Consider the following 23,142-nt stretch of genomic DNA (forward strand, 5'->3'; position numbering starts at 1 on the left):
ATAATTCAGCCACAAACATCTGCTTTATGCTGATGCTAATACCATGCTACAGAATGTCCTGCTTCAAGAACCTCTATTTATCTATGCAAAATGAAGTTGAAATTATTTTGATATGTATATATCTTAGGTTGACCACATGCTTTATATTATAGAAGTTGTCACCACAAAAACCACAGTCAAAAAAAATCTTCCTGCTTGCAAAGAGTTGGACAAGCATCTATTAATCTCCATTAAATATTTTTTAAAACATCAGCTCGTTATGAAGTTGTTTGAAGAGTTAACCTGAAAATACACATTGCAGTCAGTCCAAAAAAAATTGAACTCTCAAGCTCTTACTGTGGTTTGAAGGTTCAAAAGAAACGCTGTATTTTCGCTCAGGCTATTAATTATTGAGGACTGTCTGCTGCAATTAATTCCATCCTTTGAAACCTGAGAACAAAAGTATTGCTGGAGAGGGAACATGGCCTAGGGACTGGAACAAGGGGCAGGGAATCAAATCGGAGTTCCGCTTTCCAGGCTGCCCTCCGCAGGACATGGAGCTAGGGCCGGTTCCGGCAGGGAGCACCAAAATCTTTCCCTTAACCTCTGCAGGCGTCAGATCAGATCCAGGCATGTTGTGCCTCGCTTTGTTCACCTCCTGCAGTGTGTGTGTGTTAATGCTTGCAAAGGAAGCCTTGGGAAGCACAGGCGTTTGTAAAGAGCCCACAAGATGCTTGGTGCTGAGAGTAGTGGCATACACCTGTTGGGAATTTGCAGCATCCCAGTGTGCCCCTTCACCCACACACAAACTCACTTCCACGGCAGGGCTTGTCTGTTATCTGCCTCCCTCCGTTTCTTGCTTTTTTTCCTTGCGTTTGCTCCTCTCCTAAATATTTAGGATTTTTACATGACTCCCCATCCTTCTTTAGAGCTTTCTTCCTACATCTTTTAGTGAGAATTTGATCTCATCGCCTCCCCTCTCAGTTCCCTTTCTATTTTTCCAGGTATGTCTGAAGGAGAAGTGTTCTGTGTCAGTTGTGAGCCCCAAGCAGCAAGGCTGGCTCAGTTCAGCTTGGCAGGATGTCGAGCATATTACCAATTCTTTAAAAATAGTGAACACGGAAATAGTCACCATTCCCCCATGGGTCTGTGTGCTGCTCGTGGTGGCCACCTTGCAGGACTCACCCATGCACAGTTTCCTGTGTTACCAGTGTACATTCCCAGCCTGCCCTTAAAAACCAGTGAATTTCCAGGTGCTCCCAGCTGGAATACTGTGCCAGTCTGCTGGCTAAATTTGTACTCGAGACACCTGCATTTACATCCTGGCTTCTCATAACTGAAAACTGCAGAGACCATCCAGATCACAGATTTTAATCTCACTAGTTAAGCAGGAGCCAGAACTATGGATACATCCCCATCTTGGTTAATCCTGCAAGATGTATAGGACAGGGCTCACAGTGGACACCCTAAACAAATCATGGGAACATATCTTCACATGCAAAATGTTGCTATATTGGTAACTGTGATCTCTTCTTGTTTATGTAGAAACTGTATAGGAAAGAAATCAAGCCACCTTTCAAGCCAGCAGTGGGACGGCCAGAAGACACCTTTCATTTTGATCCGGAGTTCACATCTCGGACCCCAACAGGTCAGTAAGCTCCCATATGGTAAAAGATCTTCTTAGTGAGCAAGGTTATTCTTCCTTTCCTCCTCATTCCAACTGAATCAAAGAGTCTGATCATCTGTGGGATTAGTGGATCCTGCAATATCCAGCTGGAAGCAGAGTATTCTGCATTTCCAAGGAAAGAARCTTCTAAACATTTTATCAACCCCACACTGATTATGTCTCAGGAAGGATAGAGCTTGCATTTTTATAGCTGTTGGTTATTTATTTTACTGCTATTATTKTTGCTCATGTTAGTTGAATTTAACTGTTTTTAATTAGATCAGCATGCACTTTGCAGCATCTTGCATCTCTGCAAGTTACCGTGTAATTTTATATTCCATAGATGTTCCCTTTAATTATGAAAACGCTTAGGCTAGAGATGGAAGTCGATGCATGRTTAACAGTGATGGGTAATGATCAAGTTCTCTGATCAGTGGAGTTACGTCAACAAGTAGTTTGGCCTACCACGTTTAGTAAATGCTTGTAACATAAATGCTTTTTTAATGTTTTATATATATGTATATGTATATGTGTATGTGTATGTGTATGTATATGTATAGGTATATGTATAGGTATATGTATATGTAAAAGGGAAGGTATTACTGCACTTGGACAGTTTTCTGCTTCAAACTAGCCCAAACCTTTATTCAAATCTGAAGTTCTAATCCCCTTTCTTGGGATAGGAGATAGTGGTACATGGTGAAATATGTTACCCCTCTTGGTTCCTAGGTTTTTGGCGTTTTTTCCAAGTCTGAGGGTGCACTGGCTTTCACAAGCCATGAGAAGAGCTACAGTTCAGCCTGTTTGGGCCCAAGTGGAATGTGCACCCATCTGCAATGCATGTTAGTGGTGTTCTAGTATTCCTACTCTGCTGTACAGAAGGAAGTGGTCTTTGGATACCAGACATTTCACAACTGWTTTTAGCTTTAATTCAGACTTCCAAGGAACCCCTGTGCCCTTTTCTCTGAAACTCTGGCAACTGCAGGTTAGTCTGTTCTTGGGAGAATTCGAGGCCCTGGTGCTGCCCTGGAGAGCCTCAGAGAAGCACGGAGTGCTTGGATTGCTGTRGAAGTTCACCCTCCATCAGTTTTAGTGTCAGGAAAACCCTCGTATTTCATGCGTGTGCTGGATTATATTGCAGACTCTACAAGTTAGTGGTATTGCTGATTCAGTGTAATATTTCAGGCAGAGCACTGATTTGGAAGGCCTGCTGAGAGGAAATGATCCGTTGTGATACTGTGATACTGTGGAATGTGGCCTGAGAATCAAATCCTATGGTTTAAAAATAGATGTGATAGAAACGTGAGTTGCTTTGCTCTTCCGAGTGGTAAAAGGCTCTTGCAAATGACAGCAAGTGTTCTGCAGCCCCTGGGCTGCCCACGCTCAGCCCTGCTCTGTTTTCCTTTGCCTGCCTCCACTCAGGGCCTTGTAGTGGTAAGTCCAGTCCCAGCTGCAGCTGGCTTTGTGTCAGGGCCATCTCTTTGCTTGTGCCGCTGCTGCACTGAAAAATCACACCACACTGGGGGGAAAAAAGCAAGTAAGCAGTCCCCTGGTGAGGTTTTGAGTTGACCTTGGCCATACAGTTGCCTGACAAGATCAATGAGGAAAGGCTTAGGATATATGAAAGAGAATGCTTAAAGTAGCATTTCACCTCCAAAAATCTGTATTTAAACCTTGTCCTGATGGCAAATTATGAGTCTAGCTTAGTGAATGCTGACTGGTTGGGTTGACCAAGTAGGGAGAATATCCTAAGAGAGTGTTGTAGAGCTGTACACATTCTCATTCCAGTGCAATCAAACAAGAACCCTTTTTATTTTGTGGGTTTTTTCTGTTATGACATAGGACACATGCAAATTCACCCTGTCACTAACATATAAAAGCACTTTAATAGTAGCTTAGTTTTCACAATGACAGTGCAGTTGCCGAGTTTCAATGAAGCTGTCAGAAAGATATTAACAAAAAAAGGCACAGATACACACAGTCACTTTGCAGTCTGTCTTTGTGAAGACGTTCTACTTCAGGACACAGTTTGGTGTCCAAGTTTTGGCTCCAGTAACTTGCCAGCCTCCTAGCTGGCTGTATCACAGAAGCCCTTCWGCAGCCAGGGGTTAAATCAGCTTTCCCTGCGTTCCTAAGCTCTGTTCTGAGCAAGCCAAAGATGCACTTTCTGGCATGATCCCTTCATCTCTAGAAGTTCAGTTTCACAGCATTTCTTCTCAGGAATTCATCTGACTGGAAGAGTCACTTTTTTCTGGCCATTTGTTTCCCAAATCCGCTACTGTTGGATTCATTTGTGCTGAATCAGCTTACAGGGAACAGGGGGCTGAAATGATTCAGGTTGAAAGTAGCTGTTTGAACAAGGATCAAGCCACGCTAGCTAGCGAGATCACCAGCTTACTATCTGGCTTACAGTGCACTCCTCAAGTGCTTGTACTGACATAAATAACAGTACAAGAGCAGGGAGGAAAGAATAAGTGTGAGGAGGGAGCATCCTTGTCTGGCTTTACTGCTGAGAAAAAGAATGTAAAATTTCACCTTATTCTGCAAGTAAGATAATAATGCTTGCTAACCCCAGTGAAATACAGTGAAGTAAGTCATTTAAGATGATTATGATTTCCACTTCTAGAAATAAAACCACTATGCAGGATCTGTGCCTTTGTTTGGGTCTAACTCAGGCATATCAAATGATTATGGATTTATCAAGACTAGGAAAAAATCTTTAGATTTCATGCCTAATTAGATACTGCATTTAATTAATGTGGTTTGAACACGWTTTTGCACTTGGCACAGATTTTTCAAAGATACATTCATATGATGGGTGTATCAGGTCAGCAGTGATCAGTATTTGATGTTGAAAACCAAGTAATTAGTAGTTCTTTCACACTGATAAAGAGATGGCAGCGAATTATGAAGGAATAGTTATTTTCAGGTAGAAATGACCTGCCACTTACAGTGTGGAGCTGACTCATAACTCTTCTAGAGTTCAGGAGTGTTCAGATTTGAATTGGTCTCATTCCCCTTTCAAAACATGCATTCTTTTTCTTAATTAGTCCAGCCTGGGAAATTATTGCCACTGTAAGAAGCGCCTAGTGATGCAGGAGGTTTGGAGTGACTCACCCCCCTGTGTTTGCAGAGACAGTGCCTGTCAATACACTAAGATAAACAAGGARCCTACGTCATTTTGTCCAAAACATGTTTATCCAAAGGATGGGAGGGAGATCTAACTTGCTGTGCTTATTCCTGACGTCCAGCAAAGTTGAGACTGCTCTGTATGGGATACAGAATGAGCTGCAGTCTGCGTTTCCCTTATTACTGGATAGATCAGTTCCCTTTGCTGCATTCCAGCTTCAGAAGGACTATTCTGAGTAACCTTCCTCTGGCCGATAGGCTTGTAAAGAGAATGTCCCCACGGAAATGCTTACGTTCTCGCGTGCTGCCGGGAGGGCAGGCACCCTCAGTGCCCCACAGCGTCCCCCTTGACACTCACCCCTGGTGCTCACGGTGTAGGCAGGTGAGTCAGATGTCAGGTTCAGAGGGGCTGTATGTTCTTGAATCTTGTGAAACAGGGTAGTTACACAYTCCCTACAAGGGGGCAGCATTTTACAGGGGGTTTAAGCTCTTAACTTTGCTGTGGTAACTCACATGTTGCACTGGAAAAATATGAAGGAAGAGATGATCACAAGGACAAAGAGAAGGTGAGAAAATCCGTGTAGCACAGGTTTTATATTTACCCCAGGAATGGTTGGCAAATGCTTCTCTTACTTGCTTATGATCTAGAGCAAAACATATATGTGATGAAGAGATCTCCTTAAAGCTTTTCAAAGCTTTAAGTGCAAATCTTTCTACTTTTGCAGAGTGATAGCACAGGTACCAGGAACTGCTCTTTAGTTGTTTGGTTCTTAGGCAGAGTAGTTCAGACCTCTTTGAACTCATCACTCTTTCCATTTTCAGGGAGGGTGCAGGGAGAAAATCTGCATGAAGGTAGTTTAAAACACCTCCCGCTATGTTGCTGCCCTGAGGACATGTCTGTGGCTGTGGCCTCTTCCCTGGAGTGGGCCAGAGCTCCTGAGGACGTTCCTGAAGGATCCTTACGAGGCCGGGAACCGTCACAAGGGGACCGTCATGTTCTCGCTTCTGATTCTTTGTCCTCCACTTTCTGCTGGCCCATGCAACTCACTTCCTTACTGGATAGCATTTGACCCTTAYAATTTCTGTAGCCAAAGTGTGCTGCATGGGAAAGAGAGAGCAACTTCCAGCTTTTTGCACTCCCTTGAAAATCCCTCCTGAGCCAAAAGAGGTCCAGCCTTGAAGCTGTCCCTTCTTTCTGGCAGCCTRGCCAGCCTGTGCCTTCCCCCTCTGCAGAGACTCCTGGCGCTTTCAGGGCTTTGCATGAAAATGAAAATACAGTGTGAAAGAGCCTCTCTGCTCATGAGGGGAAGTCACTGCATACAATATCACCCCACTGCTCCCCAGAGGAAAGGGAGGGAGGAAGCACATCAAAGTCTTCATATGGAGGTGGATTGTATTCACACGAATCTGCTAATTTGGCAGGGTTTGTTCATGACTAGCAGGGGTGACTTTGTTGCAGGTGCTGTGCTATTATTTTCTAGTCTTTTGTTCAGCTCATGAAATAATTTTCCTTTTTTTCCCCTGCAGATTCCCCAGGTGTTCCTCCGAGTGCCAACGCTCATCATCTTTTCAGAGGATTCAGCTTTGTTGCCTCTAACTTGGTGCAGGAGCCTGCACAGCAAGACACACACAAAATCACCGTCCATCCCATTGTGCAGGTACTGATGCTGCTTTTACATTTCACATTTGATGGGCAGAGGCACCTGGGCATGTTCCATTTAAACTGTGAGGCAATTCCAATTCTCACTGGTCCTTCACAGCTATCCAACCCTCATTTGTTTATACACAGCTTGAAAGAGGTGGAAAATGAGATTTTTTTCCCCCAGAGGCTTTTATCCTTCTGCCTACAATCTCCATTGCCTTTACAAAGGAAAGAGGAACCACACCTTTTCACAAGTCAGATGAAAAGTTCTTCCAAGTACTGGAAACTATTCCAGTTGTGCATACAGGGCAAGGAATGAAGTGCATTCCAGGGAATTCGTTCGTGGGTTTCCCTTGGGTTATGTGATGGAGTCTTCATTGACAGAGGGGCCTCATGAAACACTGCTGTAGATGTGGAGCCCAGGCCCCGGGTGTAGGAGGTTTCCGTGTTCCTTGTGCTGTCACACAAGAGCCCAGAGCAGCCTGATGGGGGATAGACAATTGCCAGACACTTGATACTTGCCTGATACTCCCTACAACATGCTCTCCAGTTACTGCAATTTGCTGCTGGTCTAGGTSGGGTGTAACTGCTACAAATTGCTCAATATGTTAGAGGAGCTGTGGATCAGGAGAGAGAACTGTGCTGCTCAAAAATGTGCTCCCAGGGAAGTTCCTCTCTCCCATGGAAAAAGTTATAAGGGGAGGATCTTTGCCTGAAGTATCAGCTTTCATCATRTTAAAAAAAAAAAGAGTTTATCATGGGATATGTTATATTCTTTAACATTTTCTCATGGAACCATAAGTGAAAYGTTTCCCAAGTAATTTTGTTCTAGAATATTTGTGTGCTTTTTATTGGTTTTGTTTGTAAATGTTTAYTGCATATAACAAGAGTGTGTTTTACAATTTAGAAGGTTCTCTCTGGAGTTTAGCTAGTGAGGATGCATTTTGAGACAGAGAATCCTGGAGACTTTTCAGAGCTGCTGGTCATCCCYTTAGTCCTTGAATGTTATTTGCAGTAAGGCTTCAGATTTGGACTTTGGAAAGCCATCATGATCTAACAAATCCTGCTGCCCAAATAATTTCCAAAGGTCTTATCTACTAGTGGTGSCATGGTTTGTATTATACCTTTCAATAAATAAAAGCAGAAATTGTAAAATGTCTCCCTATATCACTAGCAATATAATTTGTTAGGTGGGATTGACCTAAAATAATAATTTCTCTCACACATTATAGTCATAATCAAATGTATTCCTGACAAGAGCTCCAGTTTGCATGTGTGTGGTATCTTACTAGAAATTTGTAAAGCTCTTACTGGTTTATAAGTGATCTGGTTCTTTAGTAATTAGAAACAAGTTTATCTTGTCCAGAAATATGTGTTTGGCAGAGGATTCGGGCACACAGTTCCCTAAGAATTTCAGATGGGAAGTGGTTGTATGCATTCCATAAAGAATTCAGAAAATCAAATCTGCTTTTGCCATTATTTCTACATGGATGTCTCCATCTTACAGACCAAAAAGTGCTAAAAAGGGTGGGGACCTATTTGTTTAGGTAAGAGTCTCAGATTTTTTGAACTGTGCTTAGGAACATACCTAAGGAATAGAGAATTCTGTGAGGAAAATGAGATCAAGCACTTCCTTTACTGACACTAGGCTAGTCCTTGCATTTCCCTCCCCGGGTCCTGATTGCCCTGTTTCTTTTGTCTTCCCCYATAGCAGCTACATGGGAACAATATTCACTTTACAGATGGATATGAGATCAAAGAGGACATAGGAATTGGCTCCTATTCTGTGTGCAAGAGATGCATTCACAAAGCAACGGAAACAGAATTTGCAGTGAAGGTAAGAAATCTTTCTGGTAGATGCCAGAAATATGGAGCAGTGGGTGGGTCAGGGGATCTATTACTGGCTCATTTCTTGCTGGTACAAGTGGCCCTTTTTCTTCTTTCAGAAGATGACAGATTTTTGATAAGCTTTATGTTATTTCTTACATTGTCATCTCATGAAGTTCCAGAGTGGAAAGACCTTTACAGTCTTGCATGGAAATCCTGTTAACCATTTCAGACATTCTCTGTGCTTTTTAGATAAGACATCTTTGACAGAACCTAAATTTAAATCAACCCAAATAAACAAAGTAACATACCAAATGATGGCAAAGTTGAATTCTCTATGATTATGAAATTGATTTTTTTTCATTCATTCTGTAGTAATTCTGACATTGTGTATCAAAATAGAAGAARTTTGTTAGTGGCATAGCAATTTACAGTAACATGGTTCCCCACTTGATCCTTAGTCAAGAAATGCTTTGTAAGCCATGACCAGCAGCAGTAGGAGGGCTAGCAGGCTGCTAGGGTGTATATACAAGAGGGATCTTTCCTGGTAGGCAAGGATGTTTTTTTCAGCAGAATTCCTTTGGAAGGTCACACTCAGAGGACTGTGTTGCAATCCCTGTTCAGCGTTCCTGGGTAAATGGCACCCAGCTATTACAAAGACCAGAAGAGACCAGTGTATGTGGCAAGAGATTGTGGAGATACACAGTAGAGGAAGTCTCAAATACTGAAGTTTCTTTAGGCAAAAAGAGAGTAGTAATTACAGTACTGACAGGTTAGAGAAGAATTGCTTTGTTCTTTCATCAAAAATGAGAAAAATTTGATTAAATCTGTGAAATTACTCATATGATGAATTTGAGAAGACTAACAGACAATAAAATTATATCCTTTTAGTCTGTGTGGTCTCTTGGGAGAGTATTAGACATTAGCACAAGGCAAAAAAATAGTTTTGTGAAGTCGGTACCTAAAGAAATATACAACTTTCAGTAAATGAAGAATTTGTCCCCATTGCCTGTCTACTTTTTTATTTTTTTTAACTCAGAAAAGATATATAAGCTTATATATAAGGTTGTGGGTTTGTTGTGAGATCTAATGATGACAGCTTAATGAAGTGATAGAAATTCTGCACTCCATGAGATAAGTTATAGTCAGTAGAATACTAATAAACATTTTTTTTTCTTTTTATTTTCTTTGCAAGAATGGTTATCAAGCTGGATACTGATCCATGAAAGTTTTGAGGTCTGCCAGCAGTGGCCCCAAAAATCTGGAAATCACTAATAATTCACAATTTGTTGATGTTAGTGTTCAAACAGCAGTAGAGTTTTCTAGGCTTCACCTACACCATGAACAGGAGCACAGACCTAGCAGCTGGTCTATGGGCTTGTACCTGAATGCTCTAGGATTTTCATGTTTAATGAATGGAAAAATCACAATTTTTGTAGTGTCCAGTTCGTTTGTCAGCAGATGGCATTATGTGAGACAGGGTATGGGTTTTGTGTAACTAAATGACATCAGTGATGAACAAAACGYGTATTAAAATCCTGTGTTCTAGATTTTATTTCTATCCGTTGCTGACAGTATCATCAATGTAATAGAGCAAGCATGAAACCAAAATAGAAAAGCCCTGGTCCTCAAAGATGTCTGAATGCCTGAACTCAGTAGGTTTCAGCATTTTCTTAGCAGTAATAGTTTAAAAGTTCCTTGGAGAATCTGGACCAAACTAAACACATGGATGTTCCAGTGTTAACATAATTATATAGTGTAATTATGTATCAGTTCTTTTGATATGCATCCCTTACCTCCATAAAAAAATCATTGTGATTAGATTATTTTGATTTCTCTCAGTAAGTATAATTTGTTAATTGTTCCCTAATGCATAGTGTTCACAGAAAAGCAAAAAAGAAACATGTATGGTGGTAATTTAGGTAATTTCTATGATAGGCAGCTGCCCTGTTGACCTGATACTTGGTCACCTCATTGCAACTGCCTTGCTGGGATGGAGCACTGACAGCTCCGCTGACATCATTCCCTCTCCCCACAGGACCTGCCAGTAGTGAAGGAGTTAAGGGAAAGACATGGGTGCAGGGAGATGCACACGGTGTTACTGGGTGAGAATCCCTCTCAGTGCAGGGAGAGTGCTGCTCTCCCGGCCTTACTTACTAGGCTGTGAGGTGCTGGKTTGAGGCAGCGGGGTGCTGAACCAGAGTGACTGAGTCAGACCTGCACACAGAAGATAACTCAGCAAAACAAAACCTTCTCCAACTCAGAAAAGGAGTATATTTGTTAAAATACAAAGCATTTCGTCACTTTTGCTAGCCTCCTGCAACAAACCGGCTTACAGATCTGATAGATGTCCAACAGGAGATACAAGTGCCTTGCTGCCGTTGTAAAAGCACTTGAACACATGTGCAGTTTAGCTCCTTTCAGTGGTTGGTGAGACCCAGGCAYGTCTCCCACTACAGAAATCCCTCCGGGAGCCTCTCTGCCCCTTTGGGCACCTGGCTGCTTCTGCGAACCCAGTCGCTGAAGCTGCAGAGGAGACTTYGCCTGCAAATTCTTTCCCCTCTTCCATACTGTGCTTAAAGATGCCATTCTAATAACAGGCTCTACATTTATTTTAGACATGCCCTCAGGCTCCTGAATACAATATTTAAAAATTTAGTCTTATGCTCTTCCATTCCTAAGACCATTTAAATACCATGCAACAAAAAACCTTGCAAACACCCACCCTTGCAAACTGAGTCTGCTCAGAAGCTGGTAGCAACCTGCCTGGGTCAGTATAGGTTTTTTTGTGAGCCTGATAGGTTTTTTTGTGAGGTTGATTTAGTGAGCCTTTTCTCATACTCCACTGCAAATACATGTTTTTTATTATTATTTCTTATTTTTTCCCCATCTCATTCCCAAGTGAAACTAGTGTACAATTATGAAATACATGTAAATATGTTTTAAAAAATAGTTCATTCTTATGAAAAGTGCATAAGAGCTGGGAAAAAAAAGAGCATTTTTCATCTGACAGATCTCTACTGTGTTTCAGAGTTTTATGATAAGATATTGATCATTCTGACTATAGTAGACAGAATGGTTTGTAATAGCTAAGGGAATGGCGCTACTGAGCACTCTTACAAGCATCATGTGGTTACAAGCAGAAGAAAATAAGATCAAATTACTTCAATTAGATCAGCATCTAGAGAAACAGGTCGTTTAAAGAAAAGAGTGATGCTGGAGAAGAAGAGAGGGATTCCTGTGAGTGGAGGAAGGTCTGTGGTGGAAGCCTAGAAGGACTGAAAGCTCTCGACTGTCAGTGTTGCAGGGTTGGGTGGTATGGGGCCAGCTTCAGCAGCTCCAAGCCTTTTCCTCTCCCTGTCAAAAGGAATTCCTCGTTGGTTAAATCTTAAGGATTGTTAGTCTTCCCAGGCTATTAAGAGCCAAGAAAAATGGCTGGATGAAAGGACAGAATACACGTTTCTCCTCCCGATAAAGAAAACATACAGTAGGGATAGTCACAAGTGATAAATCCAGTTTTGTCGATGCAGTATTACAATGGATCTGGATCTCAAAAGGCATGTGATTTTCATGACCTTTTCCTATGTTTGTAATGCACTAACCAACCACCTGGTTGCAGAAGTCCCAGCTCCGTGAGCGATGCCGAATTCTGCAGCCTGGCTGCCTCTGGGCTGCGAGTTCGCTTGTGCTAGCGTTCCAGTAGGAGCTGCACTTCCCGTGTAACTCTGGCAATTTGTAAGCACTGAAAATCCATGTGTCTTGGCATGTCTGAGACATACAGGCTGGGGAGGAGTTACGTATTTAGTAGCTGTAAAAAATATAATACCAGAGAAATGGTGTCAACATGTGATCAATAGACACAAGTTGGTAAGTCTGGAGAGATGTTTTTAGCAGCCCTATGTAATGAGACATGCCATATACCTCCATTTACATGCTGATGACAGCAAGTGACATAGGCACTGTAGGGCTGTGCTGAAGGGCTTCCAGTTGTTTCACAATCTCTTCAAGCTCCATTTTCCCATATACTGGTGTTCGTGTATCTGATCTGCTCATTTTGAGGCAGTATTGTGCTAGCATGAAGGCAGGAGGCTCTGCAGCAGTATTTAGTTAGCTCTGCACCATTTCTTCATGACCCGTGACTATGTCAGGAGTTCAGTGCAGAATGTAGACAGCATGAATGACAAAAAGAGGTAGTCTTCCAAGATTGACTGCAGGGCGATGCATCATCTGGGATTCTTTTAAGGAAAATAGAAATCCCAAACACATATGCCTTCATTTACTAAAACAGGCAAAAGAAAAAGAAAACAGAGGAAAAAAAAAAAACAGTTGAGAAGTCATCAAATCTTGACAGYCGTGGGATCTGTAATGCTAGACAGCCTTGCTTAGATTGGTTTCTCCTGAAGCACAGAAATGTCCCTTGAAATGAAACAGCCAGTAACTTTTCCAGGGAGAGTTTGTGCCTTTTTTTTGTTGATTTGGGAGGTACCGAGTACCCTGGTGGCCGAGGATAAATTCTTCAGTAATGTAGTAGGCAGGTAAGTAAAAGGTTTGTTGGGGAACYACAGCTTTGTCAGCCCTGAGCCAGCTGCCTGATCTACACTGCTGGGTACCAAACCCCTGCTGACACAGTCCCCATTCCTCCTGCCTCCTCTTCCTCTGCCTTCAAGACACCCTCGTGCAGAGGCCAGAACACAGCATACACGCACAGGCTGTAAGGTCAGAGCCACTGCTAAATACATCCACGTGGCCTCACGTCATTTAGGGCAGAACTGCAGAAGTTACCTGCTCSTAGAGCAGAGCAGGACTCTAACAAATAGGATGGGCTGAATAGGTCTGAATCTAGTGTTAAGTCCTGTCTCAGTTTTCAATTGATTCTTAGTCGTGCAAATTCCTCTTGACTACACTAGGTGTTTGTCACAGTAAGGGTTGAGAGCACTGGYATGTGAGACCTCACACTGAGGGAAGAAACAGCATCAAGAAGAATATAATCTGATGAAGAGTTTACCCCCCATTTTAAAACCTGCTGCCCAGTWTTTAGCTGAGATAAAATGTCTCTGCCATCTCCCCCAAACTCTCCATTCTTATTTGTTTTCCCTCCCTGAACAGTATGTAATGAAGCTGTTCAGTATTTCAGTCTGTTCAGCTGTTGAGTCAATCAACACAACTAATTCCTAAAAAGGAAATATGAAAATGTGAACCTCCATCAGAAAAATACATTACTCAAATTGTTGCTTGTGTAACTTYATTAATGAAACAAACAAAAAAATCCTCTCCTACCAACATACTTACATATATCTCTAAATAATTTTGCCTATAGTACCTGGGTAGGACTATCTGACCCTGTGGGACCATATGCTATTTTGGTATCCATGGTTTAAGATAGAATATAAACAAAGTAGAGAAAATCTGAAGAACGAATAGCAGCAAATAAGCAAGCAGGGCAAGGCGAGCTCTGTCAAGAGAGCTACAAATATATATGATGTAAGGCAGACAAGAGTCCAGTGGGATGCAATCAAAATCCATAAATACCTCTAAGATGGTATAAGCGATGGGTGACAACCGCTCGGTTGCTGCACAGAGCAACGCAGAATGTCTTGAAGCTAGAAAAAAAAAGTAGTTTCAGCAAAAAGTTTAATAGTGAGAGCAGTTGGTAAAACTAACTTAAATGAGATGGCAAAGATACCATCACTCCCATCCCTACCCTGCAGTGTCTGAAGGATGCTCAGGTTGTTAGTGTGACCACAGAATTGGTACTGTACAGGATGCCACGTAGGAGATACAGGTTTCAGAGCAGATTTAGCCATAAATCCCTAGGCTGCTTTGAATTTGCACATGTTTTCCAGAGTGCTGCTCACTTGATACCTCTCCAAAGGACTGGCATGAAAATTGTTAGACTAAAACTGGGATGAGTGGGGGTTACAATACGAGTGCTTACAGACAGTACTGACCCATGTTCCTTAGATGTGATGGAGAAGGAAGAGTCATTGCAGGGAAAGGACTGAAGTAGCAAAGAGTGAAGCAGACAGAAGTATTTGCAAYGGTATTACGTCTGACCAGTGAGAGTATTTTTGAGTCTTTCCTCTTCTGAGCAACTTGAATTCTGCTCGGAACTGGGCTCGTCCCGACAATTTCACTTACCACAGCAGGAGGCCGTATAGTGTAATTTACACATTGCCCTCATTTTATAGGTTTGAGTTTAGTCAGACACCTTCAAAACTTCACTCAGKCTCACTTTTCATTTGCTCCCTTTTCTGCCATTTCCATTTGCTCAGGTCCAGGTTTCAGCCAGATACTCTCACTGTAGAAATAAGCGAGTTGAGTAGGTGGGATCCCCGGAGCTGCCATTCCCGAAAGGATGGAGTCCGGAGTGCCGGGCTCTGCCGTTCCCGAAGGGATGGAGTCCGGAGTGCCAGGCTGTGCTATAGGGGCTTCAGAGAAGGCAGCAGGGCAGGGTGCTGGGGCTGCCTCGGCACTTCCAACACTCTGCCAACTTGGTTTTGTAGCAGAGAGAAACCCTGCGGGCTGGTCCCTTCTGACCCAGTGAGAGTGAGATGTTGCTTATCAGATAAGCAGAGGAGGCAGATAAAAATTCCCTACTTTAAAGCATCTGCTGTATGTGTGTGGGATGTGTATTGCATCTGGCTTACAATTCTCATAGCCCCGTGCCCGTTTAGTCGCAAAGCTCACGGTGCTTCTCCCCTTGGCACTGCTGCCCTGTGAAGAAAGTGAGATGAAGTGTTTCTCAGGGCTAACCAGATCTTTTTTGAGACTTAAGATCAGGCCACAGTTTTCCTGCAGCTTAATAAGATCGTATTTCTCTTCTCTAGCTCGCTTGCCAAATACCTAAGTATTTCGGATAGATTTAGGTCCTTTGTGGCTCTGTTTTTCATTTTGAGGCCATTTAAACTTTATTTCATGTATTAGTATTCCATGCTGATGTCATAATTTTCCCATTTTGTAATATCTGAATGTGTTACACGTTACTSCAGTTTTCATCCTTAAAGCTTTTGTAAAAGTGGGTAGAAGTAGCACTGTGGCCGTTTTAAGGTCTGAAAATTCATCAGTCTAATCCAAGGACAGGTCCTAGGGCTCTGCAGAGCCCCCGACACTGAGTCCTCCTGCCTGCCCAGGCAGAGTCCTTCCCACTGAAATACTCCGCCTCCAAAACAGCAGTTTTCTTCTGTCTAAAATGAACTTTTTTTCGCTTGTTTCACAGGTGTTATTAGAACAATTATCTTAATACTGCTTAGAAAACATTTTCCAGTGCATAAATAATTTCTAGTGTAATGAGTAGCACAGTTGTAGTTCAATATCTGGGAGCGCTAAGTCAGCCAACACCAGCAGTGAGGAGGCCTGCTCACTGATGGCCAGGACTAATTTCAGAAAAGCAGTGCTAATTAGGCCTATTTCTTTTAATATTCATTTCAGTATTTTTCTGGAAGATTGAGGCATGGATGGGAGAAATGAATCTCTGGAGCTAATCAAAATTAATAGCCCAGCAAATAGTCCCTCAGAAACTATTAGGCTTGGAATAGTTCTCCTTGGAGACATCATAAATGTAAAATTATACCATGTCCTTTTAAATAATGTTAGCCTTTCTGCAGTGATTTTCATCCAGCTTGAGTAATTTGACGTCAAAAAAAGGAACCATATTAAAGCAGATGCTTGGCATGAAAAGAGCTTATTTTTAGAAGGAAATATTACAGAAATGGAAACCTGAACATTTTCCAGAGATACAGAACTGCCTTTTTATTTGTGTCATTTCTGCTGGAGTTAACGTTATAGATGAAGAAACCATCAGTTTAAAATATCCATGAGCASTATTGGGCCTGCTCTCGTCAGAAGAGATGCATACCCCATCTGTAGGCATCAGTGGTGGCCTGAGTTTCAAATGTTTTGTACATGTGGTGTGGAAAGTGTCCAAAAGACTTAGAATTAATTCTTCTCTCTCTCCTCATTCCTCCCCATTTCCCCGTTCCCACTCGCCCCCTCAGAAACGAAGAATTTATGCGGGACATATAGCATCACACTGTGCTATATGGATCTCTTCTTAAGTGTGATTAACTTACCCTTCAAACAGCCTTTAGAGAAGACTTGAAAGCACAAAATACAAGGCAAAGCAGCTTTAAAAAGCTCGGTGGTGTATGGAGTGCTCTTCCTCCTCCATGCTTTTTCCACAGTGCCATCATATATATGTGCATATATATATATATATATATATATCGTATATGCTCCTGCAGGACCCGCCAGAGCTCCTGTGTCAAAGCCTCTCAACCTGCTTTCTCATATGTCAGTGCAGCAGCGTGCACTTCTAAAGCCTCCTGCTGCTGCTGCTTGATTCCTGTGCAAGTGGAAGGTTTCCAGTGGAAGAAATCCATTAAAATAAAACGGAGAACCTTTGCTACAGACCATGGTGGTGGCACGCACAGTGTTAATCAGCGTGCCAGCACTGGGCACAGTTAGTGTGATTTTCCTCAGGAAGGGAGGTTGAGGAAGGAATGTGGTTCCTGTTGCCCGTTTTGAGCAATAGGATTAGACAAAGGTTTTGTGTCTTCCTTTTCACTTCAGAGGAAAAMGATGCACGAGAGCCGAGCAGTCCTGGTTTGTTTGTTTCCAGCGCAGCCTTGCTTGCCCATTGAAGATGTGCAGAGCCCCCCGGGCAGCACAGGCAGGCCCAAGGGGCAGAAGGCAGCCCCGTCGCCCCCAGCTCCGTCTTTGCCAAGCCCGAGCCCCGTCTCAGCGCCGCTCCCATCCCTGCATCTCGTGCCTCTCTTCTGCCTTCTGGCTCACTCTGTCGCTTTGCTCTCTCTCTTTTAGGCTCTATACAAATGTTCCCTTTCCAGATAGGCTACATTATCGTCTTTGCCCACATGCCTTTTTTCCAGCCTCCCATGGGCAGTGGTGAAGGGCTCCGTGTGGGAAGTGTGGTCGTCCTCCTCACACAGCTCACCCAAGTTCATTTCAGCTGCTTAAAAAGGCAGTTTGTATTAACAGGGCTAATTCTGCCCAGAGAAGATTGGGCAGGGCTCTCACAAGCTGCATCCATGTCAGGGCTGTGAAAGCCATAAATCCCAGCTGGTAGTTGTTACTAAACATCTGCTAATGGCATAGCTATGTGCAGAAGAAGAAATTTATCTGAACATTTGGAGGCAAACTAATTCCTTGAAAAAATTGTAACCAGCAAATGCCTTCCCCCCTCGTTCTGCTTTGTTTTGCCTGGCTCTTTCTGTTACCTGATTATATGAAGGTCTTCAGAATTTCTTTATGTAAGTATAAATATACATACGGACATAAATACATGTATATGTAGCTGCTGTAGCTCTTTTGGCCATGTTTGAGCCACACAGAACTGTATCAATATTCTTTTTTAGTGCTCATCAGTCCACTCCGGCAAGGCTGGAGATGTTGAATACTCCCTAGTTAGGAACAGTCGTGTGACTTTCCCATGCAAAAGACTTGTAAAACTGTCCAGACTTGCTCATTGGGATTTTGGAAATATTTATCCTCGCCTGAGCCTTCTTTCCACGATAGAGAACTTGGTATTATTCTTTGATGGAGCCTGACTTGTTTTAAAATATCATGAGTTTTTTTTACCCTAAATTCTCCAGGGAGAAAATATTCAGCTTTCTTTCAGCTAGTCAGTAAAATACACAAAGGATATGTTAGTCAAAGAACAAAAATCTGTTAGAACAAAGGACACTATTGTATGAAGTGAGCCCACTTTACTCTGGAATTGTTTCATCCATCAATAATACAGATGAGTTTCTAAGAAATCCCTGGGTGTCTAGTACATAGAGAGAAGTGTATTTGTTTCATGTCTCAGTTTCTTATTTTTTCTTATTTTTCTAAAGTACAATAGAAAACCTACTTGCTTCATAGCTTTTCTGTGACAACGTACAACCAAGCTCTTGTTACATTTTTGGTTAAGCTTTTTACATGTTGTGATGTCTTTCCAAGTTGTTGTTCTTCACCACTCATCTACAGAGAGAAGTAGAAAAGCAGGATCATTTCACAGTACTCATAACCTCAGGACTGGAAGTAGAAAACAGGAGGAAAAAAAAAAAAAACTCTTTTCCAAATCCAGTGTATACATTTTAGTTGACTTCAAGTCAAGATGAGCTGCCAAAAGCGGCTCAAAAGAAGTGCTGCTGTCTGCAGGTGAGAGTGGCCGCTGGGTGACCAAGAGCCGCGTCGCTTCGCCGGGACCAGGGGGTGACGGTGCCGCGGGGGCAGCGCCGAGGTCGGGGGCAAGCAGCAGGGCTGCCGCTGCTGCTGCTGGGCCGTGGGGAGCAATGCAGGGCAGCACCTCTGCTTCACATCGCGGGGTAAAGCTGCACAAAATGGGCTGAGCCAAAAACTGTCCGGTGAAGCCATTCCCTTTGCACACGTACATCTCTGACACTTRCGGAGAATTCCAAAGCTGCTTTGAAAATCCCTGGGAGCTGGTGGTGCGTCTCCTATGTTAGGTTGTGCCTGTGTTAGGTGAGGCCTCCTGGGCCAGGGTTTTCCTGGAGCTCATTTTAGCTCTTGGTTAGGGCATGATTCACAAATGTCCTCTGAATGCAGCACCTCCTCTTGTGATGCRCATGTCCAAGGAGGCAGCAACCTCTGTTAAAACTGTTCAGCAAAACTGGGCAGTTTTGCTCGTTCTAAATCTGGCTGAAGTTTTAACATACATGAGAATACTTTCTAAAGAGAAAGAGCAGAAAAATCAACTCTCTTTGTGGTGAAGCTGCGGGGGATGTTCRAGGAGGCCGAACGAGAGTTTTGCCACTGTGGCCACTGCAGCAGAGGAAGAAAAACTCTCTGTACTGCAGTTGTTTGGAACTGAAGAGAAATATCTGCTATGGGTGCTGCAACTGCAGCTCCTCCTTTGCTGTTTTGTCAGTCMTGGCTCAATTTAGGTCACAAGGGCACTGGAGAGAGGGACCATCGGGGTAAGAGTCTGTCGCACTGGAGGAAGAAAAAAAATGTTCCAGCCTGTCCTGCCAGACTGCCCAGGGGACAGGAATTCGGGACACGAGTCTGTCATTGGCTTGTCCATTTAATCACTGCATCGCAGTCTGTGCACACATTAAAGCAAAAAGCATGCCTGTTTAGCAGGAGTGCTTTGAGATGCATGTTTGTGCAGCACGTTATAAATTAGAAGCATTACATATCAACTACTGCTGCTATTATTAAATTACTATCCGGCTGCTTCAGATCATGTTATGRTGAGTTTTATATCAATAGCTAAGACTATTTTGGGTATTTTTTTTTAGGCATTATTTACTTTTATATTCCTTCATTGTTAGCAGTTACTTAAAATTCTCCACAGCTCTGTATGTTTCCTTTCTTAAGAAAATAGAATATATCACTTGCTACAGTAGCATAGTGATAGYAACACCTCATACAGTAATAGGAGTGCCTGCTGCCGTAAATTTGTCTAGTTTGTACCAGGCAGGCCGACCTCGAGAGGCACGTGCTTGTGTGGCTCCATTAACCTCACAGGAGCTGTTACATCAGCTGGCTCCAGTCAGGGAGATCGCCCCAAGTGTCTTTTTGTACATTAGAGTTGTTGGTTGACTGGGACAATCACATTTAGTTGCTCTGGCTCTGTGTAGAGCAGTCATTCATCCCAGATGTCTGTGCTTAACTGGGTGAACAATATTATTCTAAAGAGAAATTGTTAGGTTTTTTTTCACTTACCTGTTTTTTATTTTTTCCTGTCATTTATTGAAATGACGATAACAGCCATTTGCCAACATCGGTGCCCAGTTTTATTTTCACTTCTCACATTGCAGCTGATATGGAACYGAGTCACTGATATGGCTTCAAATTCAGTCATGGGCAACCACTGACCATCGTTACCACTGTAAATGCATGTCAGTCATGATGTCTGTTCACCTGTGCCCTATTACAGCTGATAGGTTAAACTCTAGACATGCACTTAAACCATGTCACTGTAATTAAGCCAGGAAAGTGCATGTAAAAACAACCAGACACTTATGCCAATTAAAAAAAAAAATTTGTTTTGAAAAAAGATTTTTTCCCTGTGAATGCCACTATTTTAAATCTGTGTGCCTTGTTATTTCATATAGCTAACCACATATATGCTTGGATGTCTTGAAATCTGAATCGATAATGGAAATACAGATTTCTGAAAATGCCGGCCATTCTTGTTCCCTGTTACTCTAAAGCACCAATGCCTTTTTCTAGCAGTACAAAATTCATGCCAAAATACTTCCTTTGCTCCTAGTGGGGTTTCTAATAGAATGAGTCTTTCAGCACTCATTGCGCAGTTGCATTTGAGATTGCAAAATACAGAGACTTCTTGGATTATTTTGTAGCTATTTTTTGTTTTGTTTCAATTTACGAAATACAAGTCACTAAGCAGTGCTTTCAGCTGGGCGAATGAGAGAAGCTCTTTGACTGATACCTCAAAAACAGGCAACAAAAGTGTTACGAGAAGTCACAGCCCTTCTAAGAGCATGCAGTATTGCCATTTGGAGAGCACCTGTAATTTTTTGGAGCCTTTCTGCTTGTAGAACAAAATGTCTTCATGCCTTGCAGTGTTCTCTGATGCTGCAGAGGATGTGTACCTGCTCTGAACACAGGAAGCTGGTGTAGATACCTTTCTAGCCCAGTCATGACCAGGGTTGGGCTGGATGGCCATTGGCCACTCGCTCGCTCTYTACAGGAGCGTGGCACAAAGTGTCAAGGCATTAGCTGTAGGCTCAGCTCAGGTCCATCCYGACGGTGCGTGCCCCTGTGTTCTCATTTCTGGCACACCAACCTGGCAAGTAATGCTTATTCATTTACCAGGAGACATACAGGCATATGACAGGACTACGAATGTATGCATTTTTATGCCAAAGATGTCATTTCAAAACTATTCTTATTTAAAAACTATTCCTTTTTTCTTTTTTCTTTTTCTAAAYGACACTTCTCATTACTCCCATTATTTATGGGCAAACAAAGCTATGGCATGAGAAAGAAGGCCTAAGCTTTCAGAATGTAAACTAATTGCTCCATCTGGTTTTGGCAGATAGTCAACATGGCTCTCAGTTTCACAGGGTTTGAGCTGTCCTTGCTTAGAATGATGATTAAGAGAAGAATTTAAAATATTAATTTGTTTAAAGTGTAGAAAATGCTTGTTTAATGCTCTGTTGCCAGCTGGTACCTCTTGCCATCTGACTACACGGTACTTCATTTATTATAGATAATTGACAAGAGCAAGAGAGACCCCTCTGAAGAAATTGAGATCCTCCTGCGGTATGGGCAGCATCCGAACATCATTACTCTGAAGGATGTGAGTAGTCTTTGAGTTCTTCAGCACTGAACAATTCACATTTTAATATCAGTCTCACCTACTACTCCATATCTGGAAAAATTTCCATTCTAATTGCCRGTCAAAATTAATACCAGACAGACCCACTAACAGCGAAATCATAGGACTTTAACAACGTACTGAATAAAACTGGTTGTATAATCGCCAAATACTGTGTAAATAAAATTGAAGGGCCACAGTGCTAGAGAACAACAAATGTATTTGGTTTACCAGTAAGTTTGAGAAATGAGATCTCATCAGTGTGGTATTTCAGAGGAAACTGTTCAACACACACAGTGGTGCTGCTGGGCATGGGAGGTTCCTGCCCAGCCTGTGGGGTCTGTTTGATGGAGAAGAAGAGAACTAAGGCCACTGTGGCTTCCTTTGATGATGTTTTAATGCCAGGGAGCCTTTCCATTTCACTCGATCAGCCTCAGAAGACAAGAAGAGCATTTCTTTAATWCTTTATATGAAGGATAGGCTTCACTGAATCAGATTCAGTGTTTAAAGATCAAAAATCTTGTTCATATCAGTGGCTTCATCATTCAAACCCTAGAGAACTATATAAAAAAACTTCTAATCAGATGTCCTTGGGAAAGTCTCACCTGTCTCCTGGGTGTTGGAGAGTATCTTAAAATTTGCATTAAAAATGCTTTGTATTCATTCCAAAAGTGCTTAGCGCTGGTGACTGTAACATCGTCTATTACTTCAATCAAATAAAAGATTGTGACATGAAAATGGCCATCTTCCAATTTAGAAAAAAAAAATGTCTTTTGCCCCATGTTGTTGACACTGAAAGTAAAYACATTTTGCAGCTGATGTCAACAATATATTCACCAGAATTGCAAACATGGAGTGTATGATATCAYTGGAATTAAGTCTTGAGCAACAGGATAATGCAGTTCATTTAGCTGATCATGAGTCAAGGGGCAAATATTGATATTTAAAATTACAAATGTTACCTTGTGGAACTGGAAAGAGAGAACATTTCTGAGAAGGAGCAGATGTTTCAAGCCGTATGGAGTGCTGCTGCTTTAGCAGTTTGGACTACTCTGCTGATAGGACAGCATATCATGAAAACTGCATTTCTATGCAGACAAGCCAGCGAGTTGCTACAGACATGATAAAAAAAAAAAGTGACGATTAAGTCAGATTGTAAAGTTGCCTTTTCGGATGATAAGTTCAGTAAGCAGATTCCCGCCATGAGCTCACGCTTTCTTCCTGCATGTCGTGCTCAAGCAAGTCAGCAGGGCGACTAAGGAAGCCACCGTCACCGAGATGAGGCGTGCAGAGCGTGTGTTGATGCGGTTGTCCCTGCAGGTGTACGACGACGGCAAATACGTGTACCTGGTGATGGAGCTGATGCGAGGGGGCGAGCTGCTGGACCGCATCCTGCGGCAGAAGTGCTTCTCGGAGCGGGAGGCGAGCGCCGTGCTCTGCACCATCACCAGGACCGTGGACTACCTGCATTCCCAGGGCGTAAGCATTGCTTTCTCGCTTCCCTGGAGCAGCCTGCTCAGAATCTGGCCCCTGGGAAACGCAAAGAGCTGGGATTTTGCTTCGCTGAAATGGAAATAGGATTTTTCCTTA

General features: G+C 42.6%; 1 protein-coding gene across 1 annotated transcript in view; it reads left to right on the forward strand.

The window, feature by feature from the left end:
* Positions 1 to 23,142, forward strand: part of RPS6KA2 (ribosomal protein S6 kinase A2) — a 153,916-nt gene that overhangs the window by 120,202 nt on the left and 10,572 nt on the right. Inside the window, exons 12-16 of the mRNA XM_026044739.1 lie at positions 1,525 to 1,627; positions 6,302 to 6,432; positions 8,128 to 8,253; positions 21,445 to 21,534; positions 22,873 to 23,031. Of these exons, the coding sequence (XP_025900524.1) occupies positions 1,525 to 1,627; positions 6,302 to 6,432; positions 8,128 to 8,253; positions 21,445 to 21,534; positions 22,873 to 23,031 (609 nt within the window). The remainder of the gene's footprint in view (positions 1 to 1,524; positions 1,628 to 6,301; positions 6,433 to 8,127; positions 8,254 to 21,444; positions 21,535 to 22,872; positions 23,032 to 23,142) is intronic.

The sequence above is a fragment of the Nothoprocta perdicaria genome, unplaced genomic scaffold, assembly GCF_003342845.1.
Source record: "Nothoprocta perdicaria isolate Ctin4 unplaced genomic scaffold, notPer1 scaffold_38, whole genome shotgun sequence".
Taxonomy (NCBI): Eukaryota; Metazoa; Chordata; class Aves; order Tinamiformes; family Tinamidae; genus Nothoprocta; species Nothoprocta perdicaria.